General features: G+C 42.3%; 1 protein-coding gene across 1 annotated transcript in view; it reads right to left on the minus strand.

Annotated features, from left to right (window-relative positions):
• The window catches only part of kcnh2a (potassium voltage-gated channel, subfamily H (eag-related), member 2a), a 54,982-nt gene that overhangs the window by 3,803 nt on the left and 33,961 nt on the right, over positions 1-17,218 (minus strand). Inside the window, exons 6-12 of the mRNA XM_055202244.2 lie at positions 9,042-9,479; positions 8,534-8,930; positions 7,031-7,230; positions 6,640-6,892; positions 6,026-6,219; positions 2,820-2,946; positions 2,148-2,399 (exon numbers count right to left, since the gene is read on the minus strand). Coding sequence (XP_055058219.2) covers positions 2,148-2,399; positions 2,820-2,946; positions 6,026-6,219; positions 6,640-6,892; positions 7,031-7,230; positions 8,534-8,930; positions 9,042-9,479 — 1,861 coding nt within the window. The remainder of the gene's footprint in view (positions 1-2,147; positions 2,400-2,819; positions 2,947-6,025; positions 6,220-6,639; positions 6,893-7,030; positions 7,231-8,533; positions 8,931-9,041; positions 9,480-17,218) is intronic.

Here is a 17,218-nt window from a genome sequence, read left to right on the forward strand (position 1 = left end):
TTCAGAAGTGCCTTAAACACATCAATCCAGCGGAACGCGATCCATATTTTATACACAATCGCTTGAAATGCATATAACTTTACAAATATACACAGGATAGTGATCTGACTTAGGACAGCATGCATGAGCATGCAGCTCTTTGCACCTGCAAGCGAAAGAGAGACAGAGAGCGGCTTCATGATGCAGATGATTATATTTTAAATGCGAGGGATAGTTAGTTTGCCTCAGCTCGCTTGAAATGCATAAAACTGAACAAATACATGAGGATTTGTGTTCGCACTTCGGACAGATGCGTAAAACTGAACAAATACACGTGCACGTGAGAGAGGTACAGTGAGACAGACGTGGATGAGAGAGTGCATGTATCTTTGCGCTCACCGTGAACAGAGTGTTGACAAAACTTCCAAAATAACAGTTCTCCAGTCACATAAAAGTCATGTGAGACCTGCTCGGAACTAAGTGCTTAGCGTCGAATTTCTTAATTTTTTCGCTGACGAAAGCAGAGTCGTGAAGAGCCGCTTCGCCATGGTTTCAGTGTTTTGGAGGGGGTCTGAAACGACGGGAGGGGGCGTGTCGCCCAGATTTACTTCCCCCCCCGTCTGCATTTCCCCCAGACATACGTTCGTCTCCCACACAAAAACATAATTTTATTCAAAATATGTAAAATTCCGCAAAATTCCGCGTTAATACTAGATTCCGTGTTAATTAGCCAATTCCGCGATTCCGTCCGCGATTCCGTGATCACGGAAATTATAGGGCCCTAGGTTGGGCTTTTAGCGCTTTCTTTATATTGCGAATACTATGCCATACAGACCCGTTTGCCACTGAACCTGCATTAACGACGACAGTGGGGCTTCCAGCCTTAGTCAAACGGGTAGGCACGTATGGTCGGGTTGCGATTTTGGCGCTTTTTTGTGTCTTGTGAATAGTATGCCATACAGACCCGTTTGCCACTGAACCTGCATTAACGACGACAGTGGGGCCTCCAGCCTTAGTCAAACGGGTTGGCACGTATGGTCAGGTTGCGATGTTGGCGTTTTCTCGTGATCTTGTAAATAGCATGCAATATAGACCCGTTTGCCACTGAACCTGCATTAACGACGACAGTGGGGTTACAGGCCTTAGTCAAACGGGTCGACAGGTTTCATTTTCTCTTTATATTAAAAATCAGAAGGTGACCCTTAGTTACCATATATACCGTCGCAGTGGGCCCCCAATTTGCAAAATCCTCAACTGTGGATAATATAATTATGCCGCAATAGTTAGTCTGTCTGAAACTAAGCTGATTAAACCACATCACTGTGTGACACTTGCATTACATGTGAACGGCCCCTACGCTAATATGATTTTGTTTTTCTCTCCCTGTCCTGTCCTCGACCCTGAGGACAATGGGACAAACAGACCCAGTTCCGGTAGATGTGAAAGTCGACTCACCTCTGATCTACTGGTCGTCCATCACTGTGATGCCCAGCTGATGCCTGACCAACGACCACCGGCAGAACCCGCTTAAACCCCGCTTAATCCCCGCTTAATCTCCTTATCCGTTTATATGTGTTTATATACATATATATCTCCCAAGGGTTTTTCCCTCCTAGGACTTTTTATTTTTTATTTCCTCGGCTAAACAACCCGGGGTTTTTGTTTTTTTTTTTCTCCTAGGGGGTTTTTTACCCCGGGGAGGTAGCCTGCTTGGGCTTAATTTAGCTTCTTCTCCTAGACGTTACATTAGTAATACGCTCGTTCATAATGTCGAGTCATAGCCTCAGCAAATTTGACTGCTTATGCTATTGTGTATTATGTTGTGCTATCTGTCATTTTTCTGTGCTTTTACTGCTTCTATTAATGTAAAGCTGCTTTGAAACAATTGAGTATTGTGAAAAGCGCTATATAAATAAAATTGAATTGAATTGAATTGAATGTTAATGGTCTAATCAGATTCAATGGATTGTGCTAAGCTATGCTAAAAGTGGTACCACCAGACCCAGAGATCGGCTGAATGGATTCCAAAATGGTAAAATTCAATTGTTTAACTCTAGAGGAGCTGGAAAATGAGCTTTTTTTTTTTTTTTAAAGTGGAGTGTCCCTTTAATTAGACAAGAAACCACTTTCATCAGGAAAGAGATGAAGTCACTTTATTAAAATCCTACCTGACAGTGCATTAAAAGAGTTACTGGTTTTCTGGTACTTCTCCCCATTAGCATTGCCCAAGCTAGTGATATGGCTTTGTGAGCAGTCCACTAACACAGACGGATGCTTGGACTCATCCTCATCATCACTGCTGGACTGAGAGGCAAAAATGTCTGAGTCCCGATGAGCAATTTGTCTGTCCTGAGCGCTGCTTGGATTCTGTGCTTGGTAAGTCATTCTGTTGGGTTTGTCTTCTTCCTTCTGTGTTTTTTCTGCTTGAAAAGAGAAATTGTAAAGTGAGTGACATCAAAGAATCTAAAACAGGTCCAGTCCTTTTCCTGGCTACAACCTTAATCAATTAGACCTGTCTGTAATCCTCAAGGCCTTGATACACTGGTTAAGGTGTGTTTGGTTAGGATTGGAGCTAAACTCTATACACACACTCTCAGAATGAAAGGTTGGTACTGGGTCGGTACCTTTTCCAAAAATAGACTTTTGTACCTAAAAGGTAGGCTATATATTAGGACTTTTTAAAAGGTACCGTCACAGACACTCAGTAAAAAAAAAGGTGCAACTTTTGTACCTTTTTTTCTGAGAGTGCAGTACAGTGGCCCTCCACCAGCAGAATATGATACTCGTGATCTATTGTAGAAGAACCTAGAAAAAACTATCATATGTGTTTTTGCTCTTACCTTGGAGCACTAGATTTCTCTCATTTTTGGAACCGAAGAACAACCTTTCCCTGTGTGAGAAATTGTCGTGACAGCCATGATCTGAATCGTCAGGGTCACTGCTCATTGATCCAACCTTAGTGTTAGTCTGATGGGGAGATCAGACAAACCTTTAAAAGGACATTCATGATGCATTTAAAAATTCTGCACTATAATATCTATTTAAAAACTGATGTCCAAATTTGAACAATTTACTTTAATATTTTATAAGATGCATTAATTTGTTTAATGCATGTTGCATTGGTGTGTTTGGAGTAGACACTGAAGCTGAGCTTTGAGAGGAATTTAAGGAGACTTGGCAAAAAATGTACAAACAACACATGTGCAAAGTTTACTAAAACTACAGACTACAATATACACTGAAAAAAATGATTCATTCAATTTTTTTAAGGTAAGTGGTTGCAATCAATTTATTTAAGGTACATTTAAACAAAAGTTTTTTGTTTTGTTTTGTATTTTTAATTTTTTTTGTTTAAATGTAGCTTATATAAATCGATTGTGACCACTTACCTTAAAAAAATTGTATAAATTGAGTAAATTGAATGAATAATTTTTTCAGTGTATAATATAATATAAAATATGAATATACAGTGGGGCAAAAAAGTATTTAGTCAGCTACCAATTGTTCAAGTTCTCACACTTAAAAAGATGAGAGAGGCCTGTAATTTTTGTCAAAGGTACACGTCAACTATGAGAGACAAAATGAGAAAAAAAATCCAGAAAATCACATTGTCTGATTTTTTAAGAATCTACCTGCAAATCATGGTGAAAAATAAGTATTTGGTCAACAACAAAAGTTTATGTCAATACTTTGTTATATACCCTTTGTTGGCAATGACAGAGATCAAACGTTTTCTGTAAGTCTCCACAAGGTTTTTACATATTGTTGCTGGTAGTTTGGCCCATTCCTCCATGCAGATCTCCTCTAGAGCAGTGATGTTTTGGGGCTGTCGCTGGGCAACACGGAATTTCAACTCCCTCCAAAGATTTTCTATGGGGTTGAGATCTGGAGACTGGCTAGGCCACTCCAGGACCTTGAAATTATTCTTACGAAACCACTCCTTCTTTGTCCGGGTGGTATGACTGCCATACTGAAAGATCCAGCCACGTTTCATCTTCAATGCCCTTGCTGACGAAAGGAGGTTTTGAGTCAAAATCTCACGATACATGGCCCCATTCATTCTTTCCTTAACTCGGATCAGTCGTCCTGGTCCCTTTGCAGAAAAACAGACCCAAAGCATGATGTTTCCACCCCCATGCTTCACAGTAGGTATGGTGTTCTTTGGATGCAACTCAGCATCTTTCTCCTCCAAACACAAGAAGTTGAGTTTCTACCTAAAAGTTATGTTTTGGTTTCATCTGACCATATGACATTCTCCCACTCTTCTTCTGGATCATCCAAATGCTCTCTAGCAAACTTCAGACGGGTCCGGACATGTACTGGCTTAAGCAGGTGGACACATCTGGCACTGCAGGAATTGAGTCCCTGGCTGCATAGTGTGTTACTGATGGTAGCCTTTGTTACTTTGGTCCCAGCTCTCTGCAGGTCATTCACTAGGTTCCCCCATGTGGTTCTGGGATTTTTGCTCACCATTCTGGTGATAATTTTTACCCTATGGGATGAGATCTTGCGTGGAGCCCCAGATCGAGGGACATTATCAGTGTTCTTGTATGTCTTTCATTTTCTAATAATTGCTCTCACAGTTGATTTCTTCACACCAAGCTGCTTACCTATTGCAGATTCAGTCTTCCCAGCCTGGTGCAGGTCTACAATTTTGTTTCTGGTGTCCTTTGACAGCTCTTTGGTCTTGGCCATAGTTGAGTTTGCATTCTGACTGTTTTAGGTTGTGGACAGGTGTCTTTTATACTGCTAACAAGTTCAAACAGGTGCCATTAATACAGGTAACAAGTGGAGGACAGAGGATCCTCTTAAAGAAGAAGTTACAGGTCTGTGAGAGAAAGAAATCTTGCTTTTTTGTTATTGACCAAATACTTATTTTCCACCATAAATCGCAAACAAATTCTCAAAAAACCAGACAATGTGATTTTCTGGATTTTTTTCCTCATTTTGTCTCTCGTGGTTGAAGTGTGCCTATGATGAAGGTTGCAGGCCTCTCTCGTCTTTTTGGGTGGGAGAACTTGCACAATTGGTGGTTGACTAAATACTTTTTTGCCCCACTGTACTAAAAAACATATAACTAAAAAGAGGATTAACCGATTACATTAATTATTAAGAACATATAAAATGGTACCCTGCAAAAAATGACTTCTTATTTAGTATTTTTGTTTTGTTTTTAGAAAAAAAAATCAAAAAAAAAAATCATAAATCAATATGTACACTGCAAAAAATTATTTTCAAGAAAAAAAATTCTGAGTATTTTTGTTGTGTTTTCAGTAAAAATATCTAAAAGTTCTTAAAGCAAAACGACCCAAGAAAATAAGTCTAGTTTTTATACCAAAAATATCAAATTTAAGTGAATTTGTGCTTAAAAAAGCAAAAAAATCTGCCAATGGGGTAAGAAAAATGCTGGCAGATTGTTTTGCTTGTTTTGTGCACAAAATCACTTAAATTTGATATTTTTGGTCTAAAAACTAGACTTATTTTCTTGGGTCATTTTGCTCATCAAGAAAAAGCATCTTAATTTAAGAATGTTTTGATATTTTACTGAAAACAAGACAAAAATACTAAAAAAAATTTTCTTGAAAATAATTTTTTTGCAGTGTATTTTCTTGATGACCTAACAAAATAAGTCTAGTTTTTACAGACATAAAAAACTATTTAAGTAAATTTGTGCTTTAAACAAGCAAAAATATCTGCCAATGTTGTGAGAAAATTTTGCTTAAATTAAGTGTTTAAAAAAATATTTTAAGATTTTTTTTCATACCCCATTGCCAGATATTTTTGCTTGTTTTAAGCACAAATTCACTTAAATTGTACATTTTTTGTCTAAAAACTAGACTTATTTTCTTAGATCATTTTGCTAATCAAGAAAAAGCATCTTAATGTAAGAATTTGAAGATATTTCTACTGAAAACAAGACAAAAATACTAAGTAAGAAAGTCTGTAGTTAGTCTATGCTTTATTACATTTGAGCTTTTTGTTTTTCTATGCATTTTGATATGTTCAAATAACCAAATAAACCTTAAAAGTTATATACAGATCTTACATCTCTCAAGTTAAAGGTGATCTCCAGGTTGCCCCAGAAGCAGTCTGAGAACTCTGGATACATGTCCAGGACCTCCAGCACATCCTCTCTGTGAATTTTGTGAAGGTCACAGTAAGTCAGTGCTCTGACATCTGCGCTTGACTTTCCAGGACGTGCAAAACAGTTAATGGGCTCTCCAAATATGTCATTTTTGCCTGCAAGATAAATCATGGGAATGACAGAATTAGACTTTTGAATTTCTACAGACCAGACAAAAATGAATGCATGAATGAGTTTCTCACAACAGAAACACAACATTAGATAGCCCTAAGCTCCCTGTTTTTTGTTAAAAAAACACAAGATGGCCACAAGATGGAGCTACAACAACAACTTTCCTATTTGAGGTCTCAAAAAATTGCAAATGGCTTTCAGTACAAGAATGATGAGGTTGAACTTTAAAAGTTAGTTACTTTCTTTGGACAATAATGCACAAGAAAAACAGTAGTCTCTATCATCTGTGGTTATGCTACAATACATATGCATAAATATATTCCCAATGAAAGTCAGTTTTTGTATTAAACAGGTGAAAACCCCCCACCATCACCACTACAACCACTTAAGCCCTCTTTTTTTGCCTAAAATGGCCACTACTACATCTCCCTTTAAGATCTCAATAGAACCACGAGAAATGAAGTAGAGTGCTGAAATCACATCTCCCGCGTGGACCAAGGTGTCTCCTGGTGGAGCGTGCGTGGTCTTGAACTTCATAGCCAAGGCACGTAAGCAGCCTTTAGTGGACCCCTTAAAAGCTTTACAGTTCTGCAACAAGGTACGGTTTAAATGCAAACAGATGTCTGCCTGTAGGCATTCTGGGAATCCCTTCAGCACCTGCAGTGGGATAAACCAAAAGATAATGCGATAAATGATACCACATAATGTGTCCCATCGTGTATCCAGGAATAAACCTTGTTTAGTACAGTCAGGTGTGCATGATAGGGGTATAATGTATAAAGCTTTGTGACTCACAGCATTCATGTCAATGCCGTTAGTGTAGGACCAAGCATGCTGAAAATACTCCTCCAGTCGTTGCCTGAGTGGGTTGGGGATCTGGTGGAAACGGATGAACTCCCGAACCCGCAGCATTTGAGTGTGGTAACGCGCGGTGCCAGAGTACAACCTCTGGATTATAGCTGACACATTTCCAAATATACTAGCATACATCAGCGCTGTGAAGAAAAGTTCAATAATCATTTTAAAGAAAATTTGAACCACACAGACTAAAGGTAAAGATGCAGAAGTAGTCTGCAGAAGTCTTAAAGGTGCAGTGTGTACATTTTAGCGGCATCTAGTGGTGAGGTTGCGAATTGCAACCAACAACTCAGTCCCAACTCAGCAGCTACGATAGCCACCACCGGATAAAAATTTAATCGTCATAGACAATTTAGTAAAAAAGTTTGTCCGTTAAGGGCTTCTGTAGAAACATGGGGCACAAAATGGTGACTTCCATTAAGGGGACCCTCGGTGTATGTAGATAAAAGCGTCTTATTCTAAGGTTATAAAAACATAAGGTCTTTATACACCATTGATAATATAGTTTTGTATATAATTTTGCATTTCTTTCAAAAGATCCTTCTAAAAATTACACACTGCACCTTTAAGCCAACACCCAAAAATGAAAATAATGTCATTAATGACTCACCCTCACGTCGTTCCAAATCCTTAAGACCTCCGTCCATTTTTGGAACACAGTTTAAGATGTTTTATATTTAGTCTGAGAGCTTGTTGACCCTTCATTAAAAATTTACGTACGGTATACTGTCCATATCCAGAAAGGTAATAAAAACATCATCAAAGTAGTCCATGTGACATCAGTTAGAATTTGTTGAAGCATCAAAAATACATTTTGGTCCAAAAATAAAAAAAAATTACGACTTTATTTTGTCTTCTCTTCTGGTCTGTTGTGAAGCGCATGCGCGAGACTATGACGTGTTATCCTCAGACTGGTTTGCGAAGTTTTTTCTTTTCAAATTTACAGCATGCGTTTCCGTTAGATTGTAAACAAAACCTAGGCATACAAAAAAAGCAGCTGGGGTGCACCAGATCACACGTCAGTCCGTCATACTGCATTTGCGTCACTGCAGTCACGAGAAGACAATGCTGAATAAAGTCGTAATTTTTGTTATTTTTGGACCAAAATGTATTTTCGATGCTTCAACACATTCTAACTGACCCACTGATGTCACATGGACTACTTTGATGATGTTTTTATTACCTTCCTGGACATGGACAGTATATCATACGTAGATTTTTAATGAAGGGTCAACGAGCTCTCAGACTAAATATAAAACATCTTAAACTGTGTTCTGAAGATGAACGGAGGTCTTACAAGTTTGGAACATTATTTTCATTTTTGGGTGAACTATCCCTTTAATTGTATAAATTAAGAGTACACATTGTCAGTGTACAGTAAGGGTCCTTTAAAATATGTATGGGAGCATGTAAATCGGTGAACGCTGAGTAAACACTAACCTCCAATGAGCATGACGCTAATAGAGAAGATCTTCTCAGAGTTGGTATTTGGTGAGACGTTTCCAAAGCCCACACTAGTGAGGCTGCTGAAGGTGAAGTAGAGGGCAGTGATGTATTTGTCTTTAATAGAGGGTCCTGATCCATGTATGGAATTATTATAAGGCTTCCCCAGCTGTTCTCCTAAAGAGTCCAACCAACCAATCTTAGAATTGGAACTTCTCTCCACGTTCCCAATAGCATACCAGATACAGGCCAGCCAATGGGCGATCAGCGCGAAGGTGCACATGAGTAGAAAAAGCACGGCAGCTCCATACTCAGAGTAGCGATCTAGTTTACGAGCCACACGCACCAATCGCAGCAGCCGAGCGGTCTTCAGCAGGCCAATGAGAGTTGTTGTCTGTTGATGCACAAAACAACGTATCAATGTGGGATAATGAGTACTTCCCCACTACAGTACAGCAATCCAAACACATAAATGGTGACATCATTACTTCACATGCTCACTCACCTCCTCTCCAGAGCCGTAAATGAGCAAGTCGAAGGGAATGGCAGCCACCATGTCAATGAGGAACCAGCCTTTAAAATAATGGACGGCTATCCGGCCCGGCTGACTCACGACTTCGTCATTGCTGTTTACGTACGTTGTGCGAAAGTTAATTACAATGTCTACTACGAACATGATATCTACTATGAGGTCCACTACATTAAGTGCACTACAATAGTAGCAAGGGTTCATGGCATTTTCTTCCTCAACGGTGATCTGCGCCTCATCACTGAGCAGGAACGCTGCAGAATAAGGTGTGACGATGGCCGTGTAGATCACGAGCAGTAAGATGACCCAGTCCCAGACCGCCTTGAATGGGCTGTAGTGTAAGATGGTCCATTTGTGGATGCGGGGAGCTTGGAGCTTATACTCAGGAAGAACATCCGCACCCAGAGACAGGACCTGTGGAGGAAAATATCGAATTTGTGTATTACAAGGTGAATAATTACTCCTTAAATTACCATAGAGGACATAAACAGTGTCACCAGAATGAAAAAAAATCTTGGTATTGCAGAACAGCTTACACTATACTATATCAACAACATTTACTGTAGTGACATCACTTTTTTAACTATAAAAATTAATTTAAATGCTCTCCCAAAAATAAAAACAACTATTAGTCATTGTGCAACACACAAGAATGGTTGTTCTAAATGATGTTTTATATAAACAAGGTTTGGGAGGAGCTGATCAGTCAATGAACTCGGCTGGCTTTCAATCATTAATCAATGAACACGGCTGGCTCTCGATGATTAAGCAATGAACACGGCTGGTTATCAATCACTAATCAACACAACAACTTAGTACCAGCTCTATAAATAATCATAGAGTCCTTACCCTCAATTCTCTGGGACATTATTGCAAGATGTCCAGTCAAACAAACCCAGCACAGGAAATGCACCATACCACACAGGATTATCTCGGGCCTTCCGACAGCGGTCGGGATGTTTCAATCAAGCCCGAGGCCTCCCCACAGGCCGGGCGATCTTCCCGCATTGCTACACGAATCCCGAGGAGAAAAGGACCGTCTCCTCGCACCCCGCAGAGGCGCTCCCCACCATCACCGGCATCTTCATACGCTTCTGCTTCTCCAGGAATCCCCGACATCAAGAAATGGTCCATCCTAGGCCTTGAACTAGCTCTTGAAAATGCAGATATTCCATTCTTACGTAAACAAACAAAGGCGCAACTGTTCAGCCTACTCCGCGATAGCCGGAGGGCTACTCAACCCCCGCAAACAGCCGTGACAGCAAGCTCTGACTCCTTGTCTCTGCAAGCACGGAGTACACCGTACACCCGAAAGACACCAGGGAAAACACGGAGGTCTCAAAGACACCGCATGAAGCCATCAGCTAGCCTGGGTCGCCCGCCGATGTCTCCAGCAGCCAGCTCACAAGCAAGTCAGCTAGCAAGCCAGCCAGACAGCGCGAACATGCTTCCGCTCACGGCAACGGCTTCGCTCCTCCCACTGCTGCTTCTTTCTCCCGGCCAATGGCCTGCTGCCCCTCCGTCTCTCTATCACACGGGGTTGCGTTCAGCAGAAGCGCCGGCCGCATCTATTTTTCCTTCTCACATTTCTCCCATTTTTTCCGCAGGAGCTGACACGAGCGCGGCAACGGCTTCGCTCCTCCCACTGCTGCTTCCTCCTCCCGGCCAATGGCCTGCTGCCCCTCCGTCTCTCTATCACACGGGGTTGCGTTCAGCAGCAGCGCCGGCCACATCTATTTTTCTTTCTCACATTTCTCCCACTTTTTCCGCAGGAGCCGACACGAGCGAGGCAAAGGCTGCACTCATCCCACTGCCGCTTCCTTCTCCCGGCCAATGGCCTGCTGCCCCTCCGTCTCTCTATCACACGGGGTTGCGTTCAGCAGCAGCGCCGGCCACATCTATTTTTCCTTCTCACATTTCTCCCATTTTTTCCGCAGGAGCCAACACGAGCTCGGTAATGGCTTTGCTCATCCCACTGCCGCTTCCTTCTCCCGGCCAATGGCCTGCTGCCCCTCCGTCTCTCTATCACACGGGGTTGCGTTCAGCAGCAGCGCCGGCCACATCTATTTTTCCTTCTCACATTTCTCCCACTTTTGCAGCAGGAGCCGACTCGAGCGTGAGGATGCCTCCGCTAACGAGTCAGGCCCCGGTTTTCGCTGCAGGAGCCGACACGAGCGTGAGGATGCCTCCGCTAACGAGTCAGGCCCCGGTTTTTTGCCGCAGGAGCCGACACGAGCGTGAGGATGCCTCCGCTAACGAGTCAGGCCCCGGCACCCTCTATGACTTTTCAACCTGATATTTTCGCCCACGGATCGACCCAAAGCGTGAGGCTGCCTCCGCAAGCGGCTCCAGCGGCTTCTTTTTCTGTTGATTCTGTTCCCCAGACCCGTCAGCCTTTTACGCTGGCTACCGCAGCACCAATGCCCATCCCACCCAACGCATTGGCCTTGGAACCTCCCCCTGTCATCAATTCCATCAGGCAACAGATCCTCGCAGAAATTGAGGCAGCCGGCATCAGAAGCGGATCTTCACCCAACACTAGTGCCTCCCTATTCAACTATAATATTCCCTTAAATCATCCACTCAAAGACCTTCTTACCGCCTCTCTAGATACTATACTCCAAGCAGTCTCAATGGGAACTCTTCAAACCTATCTGACAGCTTGGAGAAGCTTCAGAACTTTCCATCATTTACACCAGATCCCTTTAGCCAACTTCTCTCTACTTACCATAACATCATTCATATCATACCTGCATAAAGTCAAACACCTTCGAATCAGCACAATTAAAGGGTATATGAGCGGAATCCAATTTTTTCACAAACTAATGTTAGGTTCACCCTCAACTGCTATCACTAATCCCCAGACCGCCATGCTTTTAAAAGGTATTGAAAAAACCCAACCCAAGAGTCCAGATCCCAGGTTACCCATAACCATAGAAATCCTTTCAAAATGTCTAGCCACTCTTCGCAAAGGCTACTCCTCAGTACATACTGCCCGAACCCTAGACGCCATGTTCGTGTTAGCCTTTTTTGGTTTCCTCCGCTGTTCAGAATTCACTGTTTCAGCCACCTTTGACCCAAACCTACACCCAACCATCTCTGATCTAGCCATAATAGATGACGAAACCATCTCATTTTTTATCAAACACAGCAAGACGGACCAAATGAGAAAAGGACACCACATATACATTTTCAAAATTCAAACTCCCATCCAACCATACCAAGTTCTCAAAGCTTACACTTCCTACCGTTGCCACCAGATTAAATCCTCTTCCGACCCACTTTTTGGGGATGAATTCAACCGCCCAGTAACCCGCTTTTGGTTTCAGAAGCACCTAAAACAAGTTTTGCTAACATCTGGCTCCCCCATGAATTTTCAAGTCATTCCTTCCGCATTGGAGCAGCCACAACAGCTGCTCAAAACGGACTCCCAGACTCCCAGATACAAACCCTAGGCCGCTGGTCTTCGGAAGCTTTCAAAAATTACATCAGGGCAGATCGTGCTTCCATCAAAGAAGCCCACCAAACACTCACGGCCCAGCAAACAGACATAAGATCACACCGTCACACATAAACCCATCATCACCCTCGATCCACTTCCCTGCCTCCGCAGAAGCTAGTACCGGCAACTCAAGCTGACACCCTCATCAAAATCTTACACAGCCCTACCACAACAGATTCCTTCTCAGATAACAACAACTGTCGCAGCGCGACCGCTCTTGCAGAAGCCCAAGCTTTTATTTCACTCTCTGCCATAGCAGATGCCTTTTTTAAGCCAGTATCGCAGCAGCGACCGCCCCCACAGGGGCCCGTGCCTTTTCCTCGATCTGCCGCAGCAGTCGACTTCTGAAGCCAGTATCGCAGCTGCGACCGCCCCCGCAGGGGCCCGTGCTTCTTTCACTTCCTCTGTCAATAAAACCTTCCCTTTCCAACTCAGGCCAGTATCGCAGCAGCGACTGCCCCCGCAGGGGCCCGTGCCTTTTCCTCGATCTGCCGCAGCAGTTGACTTCTGAAGCCAGTATCGCAGCTGCGACCGCCCCCGCAGGGGCCCGTGCTTCTTTCACTTCCTCTGCCAATAAAACCTTCCCTTTCCAACTCAGGCCAGTATCGCAGCAGCGACCGCCCCCGCAGGGGCCCGTGCCTTTTCCTCGATCTGCCGCAGCAGTCGACTTCTGAAGCCAGTATCGCCGCTGCGACCGCCCCCGCAGGGGCCCGTGCTTCTTTCACATGCTCTGCCAATAAAACCTTCCCTTTCCAACTCAGGCCAGTATCGCAGCAGCGACCGCCCCCGCAGGGGCCCGTGCCTTTTCCTCGATCTGCCGCAGCAGATTATTTCAACCTCGAAGCCCGTATCGCAGCGCGACCGCACCCGCTGGGGCCAGTGCTTCCTTCACATTTTCTGCCCAGCAGAATCTATGCATCTATCGCTGCCTAAGCAGTACTGCTCCCTCTGGAGTTTTCTTCTTCCCCAACTACCTCATGTCTGGCTCCTCTAGAGCACAGCCTCATCTCAGGGCACAAACTGCTTCCTTCGCTCCCTTGGAGTCCTACCTTGCTCCTTACAGCACTACCTATTCACCTATTACCTTTAAAAACTCCCCGCTCTTCTTCAGAGTACAATTTTCTCCCTTCCCTACATATTGGCAGCAGCAGATTTTGCTCCCCCGGAGCCCCCTATATTCTTCAAACTACAGCCTTTGGGTCCAGGCCTTTGCCCCACCTCATATATCCTTCTCAACCTCTTCACAGCACTTCTCAACAGTGCCCGCTCTCCAGAGCTGCCTTTTTCAATTCTACCCTCTACTTCAGCATTTTCCCCAATGAGGGCCAGCACCTCGCCTTCTCAAGCCAGCCTTCTTTGGGGAATTGTTGTTCAGGCGGCTGTCCTGCACCACCTGCTCTTTTTGGGGATAACCCGGGTCAGGGCACGCCCCAGGCCCGGGGCTCCTTCCCCGGTCAAGGGACGAACGTTCCGAACTCGGGGGGTATTTCCCGAGCTCGGAACCTTCGCCCCGGGACAGCACGCCACTCACGCATATTAGCAGTCCCACTTTATTGTCAGTGAGGCGAACTCGTAAAATGATGTTTTATATAAACAAGGTTTGGGAGGAGCTGATCAGTCAATGAACACGGCTGGCTCTCAATCACTAATCAATGAACACAGCTGGCTCTCGATGATTAAGCAATGAACACGGCTGGTTATCAATCACTAATCAACACAACAACTTATTACCGGCTCTATAAATAATCATAGAGTCCTTACCCTCAACTCTCCGGAAATTATCGCAAACCCACCTCCACCCCTTCGCCTCACTACGTACATTTAGCTCAGCACCGGGGATAACCCGGGTCAGGGCACGCCCCAGGCCCGGGGCTCCTTCCCCGGTCAAGGGACGAACGTTCCGAACTCGGGGGGGTATTTCCCGAGCTCGGAACCTTCGCCCCGGGACAGCACGCCACTCACGCATATTAGCAGTCCCACTTTATTGTCAGTGAGGCGAACTCGTAAATTGTATATGTAAATTTCATTTGCTATCCGTCAGACTACAACAAACACACGGATTGTAGGCAACAGTTTACTTTCTTGGATTGGTCATGTAGACAAAACCGACATTATCATAATTCCCGCTTCGAACTCACAGTCTGTAAGATAACTCCTGTTAGCATTGCATTGTGTGCGAATCTTTCAAACATGGTAAGCGTCACATTTTCAGCTGACGTCAGAGGTATTCAGGCCAATTACAACGTGCAGATTAGCTGGCCAATCAGGGACACAGCGCTTTTCAAATCGATGAGTTTTGTACACAATCAGTGCGTTTCAGGAAGAGAGGGAAATCTGGAGCTACAAAAATGTATGGTATGTGGAAAATAATGTGTTTTTAACCATAAACCATGCAAGCACATTGTACCAAATACACAAAATAACATTGTTTTTAGGAATGAAATAGGTGCACTTTAAACAATTTGAGCGCAAGATGTTAAAGTAAGCTGTTTTTTGTGCGCCCAGATGCACACACATACTCAAATGGACACACACTCATAAGCGCTCACACGGATACGCACGTTTCAAAAAGCACACAAAGTCTCAGGACATACACACAAAATGATCTCAAAATACCACAGTTTTGACAAATATTCTCATAAAAACAGTCAGTTATGTCTTTAAGTGAACGCAAACAGTTCAGAAAGAAATCAGATGTCTGTGTTAGTATGGATCCGTGTTTATTGATAAGACCGAAATCTGTTAATGTCTGTGTCATTGTGTTAATCAAACAACAGAAGACAAAAAAAATCACTTCTGTATCTTTAAAAAGATGAATTATATTTAAGAAGACGAGTTATTATTCATTTAATTATATTTCTGTTCCTAAATACTGTTAGAACTTATTTTATATGTAACTTTGTTGTTTTCTATTTTCATATGCATATCATTTCTTGATTTGTTCTTATTTTATTTTCCTTATTTCCCTTTTTTTGCTGATCCGAAAATTTGTTGATCCATGACTCAAAAAACAATGTAATTTGTATAATCACTATTGTAAAATTATGTAATTTGAGAGTTGGCAATGAGGTCCATTTAGTTTAAAATTTCTGGGGCCTCATTTACTTGCGTAGAAAATGTTCTATATTTTTACCTACGAATGGAATTTAGAATGTGCGTAATGTGCGATTTATCAAACGTGCGGACGGGGTTCGTATGCACATCAGTAAGTTATCCTTGATGATAAATCCCACTTGTTCTTAAGCACCATGCTCGTGCACGTTCATAGTCATTTGCATTCCAAAACGCCTCCAATGAACCATATATGGTGACAAAACCTCCCGTTATAAGTCACGTGGTTGTGCTTTTTTTACTCACTGCAATAATGGCAAAGAGAGCGTAAAAGAGGAACTTTACAGACACAGAAGTTGAATTACTGGTGGATGAGGTTAAATCCTAATAACACATCTTGTTCGGTTCACTTAGTGCGGGAGGAATGACTAACAAAAGAAAAAAAATCTGCATGGGAACATGTTACCAGTGAGTTTAATTCCGTTTGGTATGAGAACACTTCTAGAAATAAAAAATGGTTTGAGATTAAATTATCAGCCAAAAAAAATAAATAAATAACGCGTCACAGCACACCGACGTGAAATCGGTGCAACTGTATGAGGACAATGACAGAACTTTCCTTGGACACTCCGAGGTGTGTGAATACTTACACACATTTCTACGTATTGGTGCAATTTGATCAATTCTACGCTTTGCGTAAAACTGTTCCTATGCACACTTCTGTTTGTATGCACGCTTGATAAATAAGGCCCCTGGCCTCTTTCCTCGCCACCAGTGTTACTTTTATTAAAAGTAATGCATTACAATAATAAGTTACTTCCCAAAAAAGTAACTAATTGTGTTACTTAGTTACTTTTCATGGAAAGTAATGCTTACGTTACTTTTGCATTACTTTTTCTGATTTGGCCGAGGCTTGTCTTTCAGGCATTGCAGGTGTTTTTATGACTGAGAAGTTCTCCATTCAGAAATTGCATATTTCAGCACAAAAATGTCAAGTTCTGGCCCGCCATCTGCGTTTCTGACTCAAACTGTTCACTGTAAAAAATTTGCTGTAATTATGCAGCTGGTTGCCAGTAACTTACTGTAGAAGATAAAGACTGAAAATGTTTAATGTCCATTTAACTTTGAACAAACTGTTGCCAGTAAATAACATAAATGTAAAATCTACAGTAAGTTACTGGCAGCTAGTTGCCAGTAATACTGTAATTTCTACAGAAATATTTTACAGTGTTCCTGCTCAGAGTGTGTAACTTTATGTGACTACGTTCAGTTTAATTCAGTACATTATTATTCTTTTTTAATCAAATTAATTAAAATGAAAATTAACTTGCATAACTTTTTTAAAAAAGTAACTCAAATATTAATGTGTACGTTTATAAAGTAATGCGTTCGTTACTTCAGAAAAGTAATATTATTACGTAATGCACGTAAATTGTAATGCGTTACCCCCAACACTGCTCGCCACTCACACACTAATATGTTTCAACTATTATTCTTAATAGTTCACAGGGGGAAAGATTTGTATAATTGATTCAAAAATTTTAAGAGCAAACACAAATTACTGTATATTTGAAGAGCAAACCCCTCTAAGTGCATCTGA

Source organism: Misgurnus anguillicaudatus, chromosome 2, assembly GCF_027580225.2.
Source record: "Misgurnus anguillicaudatus chromosome 2, ASM2758022v2, whole genome shotgun sequence".
Taxonomy (NCBI): Eukaryota; Metazoa; Chordata; class Actinopteri; order Cypriniformes; family Cobitidae; genus Misgurnus; species Misgurnus anguillicaudatus.